Genomic DNA, 16,502 nt, shown 5'->3' on the forward strand with positions numbered 1-16,502 from the left:
ATTTCAAATATTTTAATTCTTTTTTCTTACTTATTTGTCTTGCAATTTGGCCAATTAATGACTGTTTTAAATTCCATAAGGATTAAAATTTCAAATTGATTTAGTGTTTATGAGCATTGATGGATGAAATTTTCAAATAATTATTTTTCAAAATTGTATGATCCTAATTTACCAATTGGTGCTAGGTAAATTGTTGTGTTATACATGAAAATCAAATTATTTCAGAGGGTAGTGGGGGTTTGTTTCTTTCAACGGATGAGTTTGAGATAAGAGACTCTAATCCAACGAATGATTCATTAGTGATGAAATCTAATTTTGTTATAATTTGAACTTTTTAGGTTGAAGGGTTTATAAAAAAAAATTTAAGATAGCACGTCCAAAAATTAACTTAAGAAAAGTTAACACAAGATTCTTTTATAAAGCCTCAAAGATTCTTCGGAACTCTAAAATGGGCTATATCCACCACTTTTCCAGCCTCATATAGAGCACTTTACTGGGGATGCTCTAAGGGTGTCATGGAAACTTGAGGTCTATTAATTTGTAAACGCTTATAAATATTGTACTAGAAAGCCTTGAAGGACAGACTTGAATGAATTAAAATTGTATTTGCCTTGTGCATTTGAAGAGAGTGATTTCTTCTTCTAAAATCAAACATTTGGCCTGGTTGTGTGAGCGAATCCATAATTAATGACGTGAACGAGCTACATTGTCCTTGGTTAAGTGAATCCCAGATTATCATCCCCCATCTCCCGAAACTCCCTTGGCTTGTTCTGCATCAACCAAACTTAAGACATCTGTTAAAGAACCTACAAATCAACAAGCAAAACTGCTTGAAATTCAGTCCATTTGCAAAGTGAAGAAAGTTACGAGAATGCCGTTTTGTCCAAAGAAAGAAGCGCGTAGGACGCGGAATTTTGAAATCGCGTGTTACTCTCGTACTGTCATGCTTCCTACAGTCACTCTGCTATTTCTATTTTTCTTCCATGAGAGAGGCTAAACGCCTTCCACAAAGAGAAAGAAAGCCTGAATTTTGAAAGAGAAAGAAAGAGGGCTTTCTCTCTCTCTCTCTCTACTCTTTCTCATCCTATATTCTCGTCGCTCCATCTTCTCCAGGTAACCGACCTTTCGTTTCTTCCTCCGCACTGCCATTCATCAAAATATTATTATTTTTCCTTTTTTTTTTGTAATTTTTTCTTTCCAAAATCGTTCACTAAAACCCTGGTTACTGTTGCGTTGGATTATACTTTGAAATATGCACATTTTTATGTTCTGTGATTCTTAATATGATATGTATTTCTTGCCGATGATTCCATGACTACATAATGTGAGAGCGTGTGTCCGTACAGATCACGAAGCATAATTCTTACTTAAGAACCTAATGACATAATTTTTGCGTGTATATATGTGTGTGTGTGTGTGCGTGTATACGTGTACATACATACATACGTACGTACGTACATCTAGTTTTGATATTTTACTTTCCTTGAGAGCTATTCCGAATTTGCGGCTTTTTTTTTACAAACTCTGCCTGTGTAAATTTATTGCACGCTGCCGGCCCCAAACCTGGATAAAGGAGGGGAATGCGTTAGATAGTCGACAGCCAGCACTCTGTTCTTTCACGTCGAATCCCCTATGATACGAGTGTGGAATTTGGGATATAGCACATACTGACATACATGATGCATTTGTTTGGTAAAAGCTCAGTCAAGGAATTGTGGTGGAAGTAGAAAGTAAAGATTTTTTTTAGTTTGAAGAGTAGTATAAAAGGGAAGGAGAGGGCTTAAAATTACGAGTTTCTTTGTTGTGTCCCTGATTGTGGTTATTGGCCCTTTTAGTAGTTGTGGATGTAAACTGGGGTTGCTGCTTGAACATACAAGCTTGTATATAATATAAAATTGAGAGCTTGAGAACTTGCTTTCCATTTTTATGTCCACATTTGGTTTCTATTTACAAATCCTTGCTTTGGAAAATCTTATCTCGTGTCATGGTGGAGTTCCTGTTTATGCATTAACGTTGCTATTCTGTTGTTCTTCTTCTTTGTGAAGCATATGTTACAATGCAAGCACTTAACACACCTGCTGCAAGCTGTGATGACAAGAGAAGGGACTTGGAGTATTTGCTTGAAGCATTTAGCTCAATGGTTTCTCTCAAGGACATAGCCTCCGCATACTGCCAGGCGAAGTGCAATGTAGAAATGGCCGGTGAAATTCTTTGCAGATCGCATTTAACTTCCTCAAACGGTGCTAGTTCCTCAAAAGTTAAGCTTGAGGGTGCAAGCACAACTTCTTTGGAAGGCATGGAATCTGGACGGGACGTTGCAAGTGCAGTTCATGCAGATGTGCCAACCGTCAGAAGTATTCAGAATCCCTTCAATGGAATGGACAACACCAGAACATTGAAGTCAAAAAAACTTTCTGCTTCAGCGGGTACTGTTTCAGGGATGATTGGAAAGGAGTACAGTAGGCCCAGAGCATCAACAATTGAATATACTGAGGTGAAGAAACCATTAAAACTAGATTGGAAAGAAGTGCCTGCCTCTGCGATATGGAGTGAAGAAGTCCAATCAACCACGCCACCAACAAACAGCAAACTGCATGCTGATGCTGAAGAATTTCTGTGTAAAATGCTTGGAGAGGGCTTTAAACTTGATATGAACGTGATCCGAGAAGTTCTTGGTAAATCTTCTTATCCCTTAGAAATCTGAATTCTTTAGTATTTCTGGAATACTATTATAGAATATGGCACACTTTTCATTTTATTTTTCATCATATTACTTAAACAGGAGACAATGAAAAATATAATTGTCGATATCACATTGGAATCTTTCATTTTGGATAACATGTCAAGTGCATGTACCTCTTGAAATTGAAATACAACTTGACAGTTCCTTGAGTCCCTTGATTGCCTTTAACACTAACAAAAAAAATACAATTTGGATCACTATGGTCTGAAAATATGAATACATGGTCATGATATCATTGAATTTCGAATATTGCTCTAGATGATGAAAATTCAAATATCTTCATGATATTCTTCACTCTTCCAGTTCTAGGTTTATTGGTTGTTCTGGTTAGCCATTACCTCTCAAGCTAGTTGTGGAGACCTGCCTAGGTTATAGGAAACTGAAAAATTGATTGCCTAATCGGACAATATGAATGTATTCTGATGTATCTTTACCATTGAGTAAAATGGCATTTTCAGGTTCTTTAGTTATTAGTTCTTTGATGTCATTAGGGTTAAATTTTAAATACAAACAGTAGGTCAATTGTGCCTTTGTATTGTAAAAATACTTTCCTGATGATGTTCTTGAGGTTGACAAAACGTTTACTTGTGAATTTTATTGAATGCAGGCCTTTGTGGATATGATGTGCAGAAGGTATAATGTACATTCTTATGTTGCTTCTTACATTACAGCTTCTATAGATTGAACTGCTTTTGATTATCTAGTGAAGGTTATGTTTGTAGCTTTTTTACTTATAATTAATGACATTTGTAAACTTGCAATCAGTGAGTGCTAAAGTTTATTTTGATTTAAGTGATTGTTTTATAACATCAATACATTGTTTTTCCATTTTTTTTTAATACTATCCGAAGGAGGGCCATTTTATAAATTTCGCACAGGGCCCTCGAAATCTCAGAGACTACCACAGTTTTTCTGTCAATTATTCCAAATATTAATTATTTCCTTGATGACTTGGTTTTCTTTGTAACTGAATGTTTCAATTCTAATTGCATATATTTTCTGTTGCTGTATAAATTAAGATTGGAAAGAATCGTTTTCTTCTCTTTACCACCCAAAATTTTACTCTTTGTCATCAATTTTGAAGAATTCATATTTTGATTCTGCAGAGCGTGGAGAATCTTCTTTTCATATCAGCATCAACGTTGGAGAAGTCTGATGATGTTGTCGGCTTAGCAGGTTTGAAGGTAAGCTTTAGTTTTACTGCATTCTCCAACCAATCACGGAAGTATGATTACCAAAAGTTCAGGCAGTTGAGAAATTGTTAATTGAGCAAGGAATAGAAATTGATCAAATGAAGGTAAAATCCCTTGGCATGTTGAAAATACAATTGAGACAGTTTCACCATGTTTAGTGGCATCATGTTTACTTTAATCAGGCTTGATATGTAGGATAGGTAGGGCAAACTAAAGTAGGCTCTGAGGCTGTCAGATGTAGGAACAACTTCTGTGGCCCATGATTGAAAAGAATTCATTCTTAATGGGATAGCTTTTGATCAGTCTGCTGCGCTTCACTATGAGCTCAAATTTACACATGAAGTAGCCAGCAATAGTTTTTCATTTTCTTGTTCTTTTTATTCATTTGAAGTTTTTCCTGTAACAGTCTGCAGAGAAGCGTCCGGATCAACATTCTGCCCATAGGTATGTTGTTATTGGTAGTTTTGCTAGTTCACTTTAGACTTTAGAGGAGCCTCATTTTGCTTTAACTTAGAATGAACTACTTATTTCTTTCATCTCTCTCCCTTTGCACAAGCTAGAAGTTTGAAGTTGTTTTTGTTTCCACTCTTGCAGTGATTTATCTGAATCACCGTTAGGAGAAGGAGATGGGCTTCTTTGCCAACAGGTTTTACAAGCGTTGTTTCATGTTCCTGAAAGAACTGACGAAGCACCTACAAGAAGTCTCCCATCGAGGGAAGTGAAAAGATATAAATATAAGGGACTTAAGGGATACGTGGTTAAACCATTTATAGACACGGTTGTAGAATGTAAAGCTACTGTAGCACTAGCACCACAAGGAGTTTCCGGGGCAGGTACAAACTTTACTCTTTTCATTACTCTAATAATTTCTCATCCAAGATTTTCTTTCTTCTAAATTCTTTCTTAATTCTCTAATCCAGTATCTGATTCTTTCCTATGGAGTACCTTTAGCTATTGATTAGTAATCATGGGTACTTAGGGAACCATTGATTTGTTTGTGGCTTCATTTCAGTTTTCCATGGTGGTTGACTAAGGATTTTATCTATCTTTCTGTTTCTTCCGTATAAAGTTTTGTAATGCATTTACCTTCTCTAGATGGAGATGATGATAATAGCTATGAGGTCCTACGTAAATCTGTGAAAGAATACTGGATCACAATGAAGGAATACTATAAAGCTGTAAGATTCTTATTCTATTAACTTTCTGGAAGTTTACTTACAGAAGTTATTTTATTGTATGTTCAAGGAGACCACAATGTCTGTTACTCTTGACAAAAGGGAGATATGATTGCCCAATCAGTTGGAGCATTTTCTTGTCTACATTTTATTTTCATCTTCAACTTTGTTGGTTTACACTCCTAATGCATTAATCATTGTTATTATCGTTTAGCATAGGTGAATATTAATCCCCCCACTTGCTCTGCAGGCTTTTAATGCATTTTGTGAGGGTGATCGTGCACATTCAGACAAACTGCTAGAGAAGGTATAGAGTTTTTGTTTTAATTTGGTGATTTAATACTTAAAGATGGAATTAACTATGCTAATTGTTCTCATTAAGCTTTAATTTTAAATACACAAACTTTAAATAAACAAAGTTCTTATAATCTACGTTCCAGCTTGTAGTGATTTGAGTTAGAATCTCTGTTTTCAGATCGTTGTTCCTTCAGAAGCACTGTAACAGTTTATTTAATAGAGTGATCAAAATATTGAGTTTTTTGTGTTATATGACTTTACTTGAGTCTGATCCTTTGCGTAGCATTCTTGTACTTGTGGGTCAACAATGTAGTGGATGTTGCAGTGTTAAGCCCTATAGGCTTCTCTCCAATATGGGAATGCAAGGAAATATTTACGTGATACATATGTTTGCTTCGCATAAAGTTTTATGTCGAGCATTTGTGAACCGAAATCTGATTTTAAAATTGTTCTTTTGGCCCTTCTTGCATAATACAAGTAACAGTAATACAAGGCAGTCTAGGCACAGTTGTGTATCTTCAGATGCACATGCGTTTCGTAGATGGAGGCTGTGCACTTCCTTGTTTGCGTTCTAATAGACATTATCATTAAATGCCTTACTTCTAAACTTGCTTTTCCCTTCTCCCCTTAATTTTAGAGGCCATAATGATATATTTTATGCTCTTTGGAATTTCTAGGGACATTATTTTAACAAAAAGGCACGGGAAGCAGATGAAAAATCTGCTCAAATGCTTATTCAAGCTCAGAGTAGGTGTGAAATGTACACTACTCTTGATCCATGAGTTATGTGTGTTCTGCCTCATAAGATGGCCTAACAGGTGATCATTTGAATGCAGTGAGGATGATGTGTCTCTTGACTTGCATAACCACGAGCCCAAGGAAGCTATACGTCTTCTAAGATCTCAGTTAACCTATCTCTCTGGCATCCCAGGTAGGTCATCATGACCCTCCATCATTTTTTCTTGAAATGAAATTAACAGTATGGAATGACTTTGGATCTCCCATTTATTAAGAAGAATCAAGGACAACATGAATTTGCATGTTTTTCAGCTTTCAAGTATCTTCGGGTCATAGTGGGATCGAATGATGAAGATACAACAGGAGGGGCCCGGAGACGACTGGTATGACTTTTATCATCAAGCTCATGTTGCAAATTTTTCAGCATTTCATTTGATTTATACGAAGTGTGTTCAAATTTTCATTTGGGCTTCAACTTCAAACTTACAAATGCACAATTTAGTCTGGTTCTGCTGTTAATGAAAGTTAGTATCAGAAAATCTTATCATGTGGTGAATTCGCTATCGTAATTTTCAAGTAGGTTTTCCATTTCATCCTTGTACATACACAAATACAATTGATTGAAATTGGTCACAATAATATAACTGTTTTTTCTTTAGTTGGTATGGAAAAGAGCACATATATCATAAAACAGATCGCTTAACACGTTGTGCTTCTTTTTTCTTCATGCACTATGACTCCATATGCTTTATGAAAACTTAAATTTCACATATCTTTTGTAAATTTTGTTTTGCAGATTGTGAAGCAACTGGAGAAGGAATCGATCAAATGGACCGAGGAGGAGAACGGGAGGACAATATCGATCCGAGTGGATGAAATTGATCCGAAAAGCTTGAGCTTCTCAAAAAAATGAGTGAAAGAAACAAGAGCTCAATTTGAGCAGAGCAGAAATGGAACTTAAAGAAGAGGCCATGCCATGGTAAATGCTGGTTTTGTTAGGGATGCTGTCCATTTGGGGTTTGAGATGAACTTTTCTTTTGTGGGAAATTTATGTTACAAGATTTTAGAGAGATGAAATTCAAGCAACACATCCGCTATTTACGTATAGAAAAAGAAGGGTGTTTTAATTTGAACCTAAAAAATTCTTGAGTAATTTTTTCAACGATCTAAACTGTCTAAAATTTAGTACATCTGTCATAGATTATCATTGCAAAAAAAAAAAAGACAAATCCAAAACCGTTCATGTTGAGAATAAATTTCACATTTATGGAAGAAGAGATCTTACATGGACTTACAAGGAAGTTAGGCTACTCTTTGTATTGCCAATTGGTTGTGGTGAAACCCCAACTTTTTTTATGGTATCAAAACAGGTTATCTCACGTGTGAAGCCTAATGGCCACAAGTGCTCCACGTCACCCCATTTGGGTTGCCTATGCGTAGACTTGAAATTCTTCACTTGTGAGAGGATTTGTTGAGAATTAATTCTACACTGATGGAATGAAGGATGGTACTAAATACGGAACTATAGATGTGAATCATGCGTTTCGTAAATGTGATACCAACAACATTACATTTTCAAATTAAACAAGTATAATAAATCGTTTTTGTCTTTTAACCCAGGAAGGAGGGAAAGACAATCGAACTAGTATATGAAGCATAAAGTGTCCTATCCTAATTCGATTGTCTTTCCCAAATTTTAATGTAAAAATGTTCCCAAGTTTTTTTTTTATGTAAAATGTTCTTTTTTTTTTTTTAACGTAAAATTTATTCACCTGTTTTTATCTATAATGTACTCATATTTAAAAATAAAAATAAAACATTTTGTTTAATATATATATATATATATATATATCAAATTTCAATATTAAATTTAATACTGAAATTAATATTTTGTCCTTCAATCAAAGTATCAAATTAACAAGGTTTCAATCTAAAATTTTGGTGCCCCACCTCATAAGATTACCTCACAGGTGACGGTTTGAGTGCAGAGAAGATGATGTGTCCCTTGACTTGCATAACCACGAGCCCAAGCAAGCTATACATCTTCTACGATCTCAGAGGACATGGTCGTAAATGCTGGTTTTGTTAGGGATGTTGTCCATTTGGGGTTTGAGATCAACTTTTCTTATATATATATTTCATAGCTCTTCGTCTTATATTGTTGTAAAGTTTTCAGGGCTTTGTATTTGTACATATGTTTACCAAGAGCCAAGAGGAAACTTGTTGTAGGCGTAATTATTGAAATGCACTTTCATTTGACATCTGATCAGACTTTCATTTCGCATCAGATCTGACTTCCATTTCGCATCTCACATTTTGATAGTCCCTCAACTACATTCATTGACTGTTAACTTTTACTCATTGATATTGATCATGACATGATATCAGTAATATAAATTGTTAACTACACTGAAGAAGTAGCAAAGATGAACAATCACAAAACCAGGAGATGAAGTTTTACAGAAAGAAAGATAAATGTGGGGGAAGAATTAGAGAGAGAGAAAGAGAGAGAGAGAGAGAGAGAGAGAGAGAGAGAGAGAGAGTTTACAGAGAGAAATGAGATTTGTATATTGACTTAAAAGAATGATGATTACACATTCTGTTTTTATAATAGAAAGCCTAACAACTCTAACCAAATACTAACAAACTTGTTAACTGTATTGTTGACTCGTACAACCATTTAACTAATTATCTAACTAATGATACGGAACCCTTAATGTAAATGTCATATTGACAACAAATAGATTGAGTATCCCATGCATGATCGAAAGTTTACGAGTCAGTGGATGGACTTGACGAATGTGAGACACATAAGTCGAAGCAGAAAAATGTGCGGCTACTCAAATAGAGGTAAATCAATACTTAAACTTGAGAAATGTGTTCGAGGGCATTTTGTAAATAAGTCTTTCTTATAATAACATGAGAACTTGAGTATGCATATAAAGCTTATGATACAGCAATAATTATGGTGCGTATTATATGTAAATACATATAATTTGATTACACATCATATGATGTGCAATGCCAAAGAAGTGTTTATTTTTGTCAACGATGCCAAAGATTCATCACTCATATTTTATATGTAAATACATCCAACAGCTAGCTCAAGCGTTGCTTACCGTCCTCCTTGACTGATGCATCTACTAACCTGCACTGCTTCAACGACGTGAACTTAATTTTCTCCAATATTTAATGCTTTAATAAAAACAATACCATTTTATATCACGTTCTTCTTTCATAATTATTAATTATTAGCCTAAGTCGCTGAATCATAATTTCATGTGGCTATTTTATAACGTGCTGTTGTGCCTTGGCCCGGCTAGTGTGGAAACAAGATTCAGGTTACCTCACCAAGATACAGACCCACAATTGAATAGAATAAAATACAAGAAATAAAAATATTGAGAAATTTAAGAGATTCGGCAAAAACCTGCCTACGTCTCCGAAGAGATATTACTCTTCACTACGAGTACAACAGTACAAGTTACACATGAGTTAAATCAACATAATTCAATCTCAAATCCCTTGTACACCCATTCACAGAATTTTTCCAAAAGCCTCACTCTACCCCCAAGAGTTCTTTCACTATATTACTTTTCACTCTAGCTCTCTTGATTTTCTCTCAACCCATGTTCAACCTTTCCCACGAGAGCCGGATGCTCCCGCTTGGATGCTTCTATGATGCTTATCTTCCCACTTTCTAAGCTTACTAAATGCGCAAATACTGCACCTAGTTATAGGCATACAGTAGCAACTATACCAACAACCAAGACCAAAAAGTCTTAAGTGCACATGACATAATCATCACCTAGCCTACCTAGCATGCACCAAAGTCTATACCTAGCCTATAGAGTACAACTTTTTCTCCATTTGCCATTTAATGCATAAAAGAGAAAACATGCACAATTGCATGCAAGCAAAAACAAAGTCACGGTTGCTGCCATTGTCGCATTCACGTGGTCAATGGTCTTCAATTGTTGTCAACACATGGCTCATAATTACTCATAAATGTACGAGCCAAAGTGAAAAATATATACATTAATTTTCCTTCTTTCAGTATTGTTGACCCGTAAACCTAATAACTCTAACCAAATACTAACAAACTTACTAACTGTATTATTGACTTGTACAACCATTTAACTAATTATCTAACTAATAATGCGGAACCCTTAATGTAAATGTCATATTGACAACAAATAGATTGAGTATCCCATGCATGATCGAAAGTTTACGGGTCAATGGATGGACTTGACGAATGTGAGACACATAAGTCGAAGCAGAAAAGTGATGCGGTTACTCAAATTGAGGTAAAGCGATACTTAAACTTGAGAAACGTGTTTGAGGGCATTTTGTAAATAAGTCTTTCTTATAATAACATGAGAACTTGAGTATGCATATAAAGCTTATGATACAACAATAATTATGGTGCGTATTATAACAGATAATTTGATTACACATCATATGATGTGCAATGCCAAAGAAGTGTTTATTTTTGTCAACGATGCCAAAGATTCATCACTCATATTTTATATGTAAATACATCCAACAACTAGCTCAAGGGTTGTTTACCGTCCTCCTTGACTGATGCATCTACTAACCTGCACCGCTTCAACGACAGGAACTTAATTTTCTCCAATATTTAATGCTTTAATAAAAACATTACCATTTTATATCACGTTCTTCTTTCAGAATTATTAATTATTAGCCTAAGTCGCTGAATCATAATTTCATGTCGCTATTTTATAACGTGCTGTTGTGCCTTGGCCCGGCTAGTGTGGAAACAAGATTCAGATTATCTCATCAAGATACAGACCTACAGTTGAATAAAATAAAATACAAGAAATAAAGACATTGAGAAATTTACGAGGTTCGGCAAAAACTTGCCTACGTCTCTAGAAAGATATTACTCTTCACTATGAGTATAATAGTACAAATTACACATAAGTTAAATCGACATAATTCAATCTCAAATCCCTTGTACATCCACTCACAGAATCGACCTAATTCGTGTTCTTTCACTAGATTACTTTTCACTCTAACTCTCTTGATTTTCTCTCAACGCATGTTCAACCTTTCCCATGGGAGAGCCGGATGCTCCCGCTTGGATGCTTCTATGATGCTTATCTTCCCACTTTCTAAGCTTACTAAATGCGCAAATACTGCACCTAGTTATAGGCATACAGTAGCAACTATCCCAACAACCAACACCAAAAAATCTTAAGTTCACATGACATAATCATCACCTAGCCTACCTAGCATGCACCAAAGTCTATACCTAGCCTATAGAGTACAACTTTTTCTCCATTTGCCATTTAATGCATAAAAGACAAAGCATGCACAATTGCATGCGAGCAAAAACAAAGTCACGGTTGCTGCCATTGTCGCATTCACATGGTCTTCAATTGTTGTCTACACATGGCTCATAATTACTCATAAATGTACGAGCCAAAGTGAAAAATATATACATTAATTTTCCTTCTTTCAGTTGAAGCTTCTCTCTCTCTCTGTCTCTCCTCTCTTCTCTTTCTCCGTCTGAATTCTGAAACACACAAACTAATGGAGATATCAGTGGCTACTATTGGTGCTGTTTTGGTGGGGATAACAGTAATAGTAATTGCAGGGGCCTGGAGGTTGCTGAACTGGTTGTGGCTGAGGCCCAAGAAACTGGAAAGATATCTGAGGCAGCAAGGCCTTACCGGAAACTCGTACAGGTTTTACACAGGAGACATGAAAGAAATCTCCACGATGATAAAACAAGCATATTCTAAACCAGTGAACCTCTCCCATGATATAGCCCCACGAGTTATCCCTTTCGACTGCCAATTAGTAAACACTTGCGGTATGTTAAGCATATATCTTTTCACATCTACATGTATACAATGTTTATTTACAAGAAATAAGAATTGAAAAGGTTCGGACTTTTCACTTTTGTGCGTTGTTAAAACACATATAGAATCGAGAAAAAGTGTGATCACTTTGAAATCTATACTCCAATACTAGTTGATCTCAATTTTATTCTTTTTTTCTTCTTGAAATTTATGATTTTTTCTCATTTGAAGTAAATATGTCAGTAATTTGTACCTTTCTATGAGAGATTTCTCTTACCAAACTATAACATAATTAGCTATGGTGCTAAATTATAAATGATATATATCTAGATTCGCAATTCAGATTCACATGCACAACGTAATTAAATGTGATAAGACATTTTCAATGACCCGATAAATTTTGTGGCACTTAACTCTTCACTTATTGAAGTTGATGGGAAGAGTCTAAGGTGTTAAAACTAGCTGTGCACTCAAATATCATTAGATAGATCTCCACAATTCATGCTCTTGACTTTTCCTTCTGTTTTTCTTTAATATCTTTGTAAATTTCGCACAAATGTGTCAACTCTACTCTGGCTATAGTATGACACATTGAACTTTTATGTTCTTTAAAAACAAAACTGCAGGTAAGAATTCTTTTGTTTGGATGGGCCCAACACCAAGGGTGAATATCACTGATCCAGAAGATCTGAAAACCATCCTTACAAAAATGGATGATTTTCCGAAGCCGAAAGAAAACCCACTTGTCAAGTTACTAGCAACAGGTATTCTACTATATGAAGGTGAGAAATGGGCAAAACACCGAAGAATTATCAACCCAGTGTTCCATTTAGAGAAGCTAAAGGTATTATGCATACAATCTTGCCAATATTCATTCAAATCTTCTGGAGATTTTACCATTGATTTAATTAGAGTAGTTTTTATATATAGGCGAACGTAAATCTCTTATCAACCCAACTCTGTTTAGATTGCATCACTCTTCTCTTCATATACCTAGTCCATGGTCTTTGTATCAGAGAAGTGGTCAACATTGTCGTGAGTAAATGTGTTTAGATTGCATCACTCTTCTCTTCATATACCTAGTTGTGTTTGTTTAAGATGTTCATGGACTCAGCCTTAGAGTCCATGGTCTTTCTTTTTGGGATGATGTTGGTCCTTCTTGGCTTATGTCTTCTAATTCCGATGATTATGTTCTATGTGAGTAATTTGTTGGCATGGGTGATTCGTTTTCCTCCTCCAGGGTTTTTCCCATCTGGTTTACCCAGGGATAGGTTTTTTTCCGAGCCACGTATCCTTTGTTTCATGCCTAGTTTGTGTAACCTGTTTGGTTTTTTATGAATGAAATTCTTCTATTACCTTAAAATAAGTTGTCTTTAGGATGTTTGAATGCGAATGGAACAAATTTTAGTAGGTTAATAACCATATCCATGTATGTTTTAAGTATGTACATATGGAAAATATATTGATTGAGCAAATTAGATGTGTATTAATTATGTTTGATATATAATTATTGATGATAATTTATGTTTTCCTCTTGTTTTCTATAGCGTATGTTGCCTGAATTTTACCAAAGTTGTAGCGAGATGATTGTGGAATGGGAGAGCTTGATGTTGAAAGAGGGTTCATGTGAGTTGGATGTCCGGCCCTACTTTGAAAATATGACAGCCGATGTGATTTCTCGAACAGCATTTGGAAGTAGCTACAAAGAAGGAAGAAAAATATTTCAACTTTTCAAGGAGCAAGTACAACTTACAATAAAAGTTATACGAAGTGTCTACATTCCAGGAGCGAGGTAAATTTTCTGTTTTCACATCTTTCAACCTCCAACACAACCCAATCTCAAAACTTATGAATACAAATGAGACGTAGTATTATAGTCGAACCCTTTGTTTTTTCTTCATATCAGCATTGGAATTAATAATGCTTTTTTGCAGGTTCCTACCGACCAAGATAAACATGAAGATGAAAGAAATTGACAGAGAGATAAGAGCGTTACTCATGGGTATTATAAACAAAAGAGAAGATGCGATTAGGGCTGGCGAAGCCACAAAAGATGACTTGTTAGGTGTGCTTATGGAGTCCAACTTGAGTGAAATCAAAGAACATGGCAACAACAAAAAGTTTGGAATGAGTATGCATGATGTGATCGAGGAGTGCAAGCTGTTTTACTTTTCAGGGCAGGAGACAACCTCAGTGTTGCTAGTTTGGACAATGGTTTTGCTAGGTCAATATCAGAACTGGCAAGATCGTGCAAGAGAAGAGGTTTTGCAGGTCTTTGGAAGCAACAAGCCAGAATTTGATGGGATAATTCGTCTAAAAGTTGTAAGTGTTTTCCATCAAGAAAAACTTTTGAGAGATTGCTTCTATTACGTGATTCGTTTTGAGTGAAGAACAATTCAGTTAAAAGATGACATGCTTTTAAAAGAATTGGAATAGGTGATCACTCCACTTTTAGCTAAATTGTCTTCCACTCAAAATGCTATATGACAGGAAATAGTCACACACAAGTTCAAGTTTGTATATATCAATCTATAATGTTTGGGTTTTTCTATAGCATACGCCGTGTATGGAATTGGAATGCACTGTTAAATGAGAAAAATTGGATTGAAAATGCAGCTATGCAAATCCAACTAAATCGTCCAATGCACTGAGCATCCCATGCACTGGTGCATTCTATTGTTTCCCCTATGCTGTTAATATAAATCTTAAAATTGGTTGTGTGTGTGTGTGTGTGTGTGTCTAATGCATGATTTCCCAGGTGACCATGATTTTGCATGAAGTTCTTCGATTATACCCAGCAGCTACTCTAATGATTCGGACCACAAGCAAGGAAACACAACTTTCAAAATATTCTTTACCAGCTGGAGTTGAAGTTGCCTTACCCACCCTCCTAGTTCACCATGACAAACAACTGTGGGGTGATGATGCACATGAGTTCAAGCCGGAGAGGTTTTCAGAAGGCGTTTCGAAGGCAACAAAGAACAAATTCATGTACTTCCCTTTTGGAGGCGGTCCACGGAATTGTATCGCGCAAAACTTTGCAATGGTGGAAGTAAAATTGGCCTTATCGCTGATTTTACAACACTTCACATTTGAGCTTTCTCCATCCTATGCTCATGCTCCTTCTTTAAATCTAACCCTTCAGCCACAGTTTGGTGCTCATATCATTTTACACAAATGTTGATGACTTATATGTCAGCAGTTCTCTCTGTATTGTTGAACATACAGTGCGTGGTAGCTAGGAGAAGGATGAAATATAATTTGTGCAACGTATGTATGATATGTATCTTTAAGATGAAATTTTCCCCAACTACTTCTAATAAGCAAAGGGGAACCGCATATATGTCTTGTGGATATAATGAAGCCCGCACTCAAAGAGGTAGACAAGGATCCTCAGGGTTTTCTACAAGGTATACTGCATAAATTAGTTTCTAGAGTTAATTTGTAATGCTATTAAAAATAAATGGAGGAAGAAGAAAATGTTATGAAGTATCTCTCTTTTAACTACAAAAGGTGGTTTCAGAGAAACCCTATTCACCATATATAGGTTTGTCCCTGGTCTCACAAAGTACGTTATATTCAACGCAAAAAGCTGTCCGTAGCTTAGACAGAGTAGAAGACTGTCTTCTTAAACCCTAGCATCCGTGTCTTCTTCAAATGCAGGTAACTTGTCTTCTTCGAATGCAGATGCAAACTGTACTGTGATCTTAGACCCATGTTTTCATTTTGTTAACTTCTTACATTCCAACATTAAATTCTTGCCAGATCTAGTTGTAAACATGAAAATCCTGCGACAAATGAGACAAGAACACGTGTACAAAATAAATTGTTTGTATTAATGAATTTGTAGGGTTACAATCTTTTTACAACTTGATCATCTGATTCGATCTCTAAAATGTGTAGATGTGTAGTGTTGTTGATCCAAGGGTCGCGATGACTTGATCTTGGATGAACAAATGTTGCAAGGTTTTGGCTCTTGGCAATGGAGGAACCGGCACATGTAGGGGTGCTTAGTGGTTCTTCACGGGATTTGACGAAAAACACAAAGGGTTTTCCGAGTCTTCTTGAGTGTTTGAGTGTTTGGGTGCTTAGCGCTATTGCAACTTACCTAATCAATAGGACGCCTACACCTATTCTTGGAATGAAATCACCATTTGAAGTTTTATTTCACTCTCCACCTAGATTAGATCATTTAAGGGTCTTTGGTTGTGCTTGTTATCCTTTTTTCAAACCTTATAGGACTAATGAGTTTGACCCTAAGACAACATAGTGCATCTTCTTGGGTTATGCTGCACAGTACAAAGGATACATTGCTTTGATGTTTCAAAACACGAATTGATAGTTTGTAGACATGTCTATCCAACAGTGTCTCACCTTTCTAGCAAACAGTCTTCTTCCTCTCAAACTTATATCTCACCACCATACATTGTTCATCCCAATTCTTTTCATCAGTACCCCATTGTATCCGTATACCATTACAAAATATTTTTCAATCAGCTGCTTCCTCACCCCAAGTTACTCAGTCTAG

At 35.8% G+C, this 16,502-nt stretch overlaps 2 protein-coding genes across 3 annotated transcripts; both read left to right on the forward strand.

Annotated features, from left to right (window-relative positions):
* Nucleotides 1-946: 946 nt before the first annotated feature.
* On the forward strand, nucleotides 947-7,279 carry LOC125478504 (putative nuclear RNA export factor SDE5). 2 transcript variants are annotated; one of them, XR_007259346.1, is made up of 12 exons: nucleotides 947-1,113; nucleotides 2,046-2,675; nucleotides 3,351-3,376; nucleotides 3,850-3,927; nucleotides 4,343-4,380; nucleotides 4,531-4,769; nucleotides 5,032-5,114; nucleotides 5,362-5,418; nucleotides 6,086-6,155; nucleotides 6,245-6,339; nucleotides 6,459-6,529; nucleotides 6,943-7,013. XR_007259346.1 is itself a non-coding variant. In XM_048586689.1 (12 exons), exons 2-12 carry the CDS (start codon nucleotides 2,057-2,059, stop codon nucleotides 7,057-7,059), a joined length of 1,497 nt encoding a protein of 498 aa, XP_048442646.1. In that variant the 5' UTR covers nucleotides 956-1,113; nucleotides 2,046-2,056; the 3' UTR covers nucleotides 7,060-7,279. The 2 variants fall into 2 exon arrangements, 1 of the variants encoding a protein (XP_048442646.1); XM_048586689.1 differs by having other exon boundaries at nucleotides 956-1,113; nucleotides 6,086-6,159; nucleotides 6,943-7,279.
* Nucleotides 7,280-11,606: 4,327 nt separating this feature from the next.
* Nucleotides 11,607-15,463, forward strand: LOC108866276 (cytochrome P450 CYP72A219-like). Its single transcript, XM_048586928.1, has 5 exons — nucleotides 11,607-11,985; nucleotides 12,601-12,818; nucleotides 13,522-13,766; nucleotides 13,909-14,296; nucleotides 14,733-15,463. Exons 1-5 carry the CDS (start codon nucleotides 11,703-11,705, stop codon nucleotides 15,156-15,158), a joined length of 1,560 nt encoding a protein of 519 aa, XP_048442885.1. The 5' UTR covers nucleotides 11,607-11,702; the 3' UTR covers nucleotides 15,159-15,463.
* The last annotated feature ends 1,039 nt before the right edge of the window (nucleotides 15,464-16,502 follow it).

The sequence above is a fragment of a genome, unplaced genomic scaffold (assembly GCF_019419815.1).
Source record: "Pyrus x bretschneideri cultivar Hongxiangsu unplaced genomic scaffold, Pyrus_bretschneideri_v1 Contig25, whole genome shotgun sequence".
In the NCBI taxonomy this organism is placed as follows: Eukaryota; Viridiplantae; Streptophyta; class Magnoliopsida; order Rosales; family Rosaceae; genus Pyrus; species Pyrus x bretschneideri.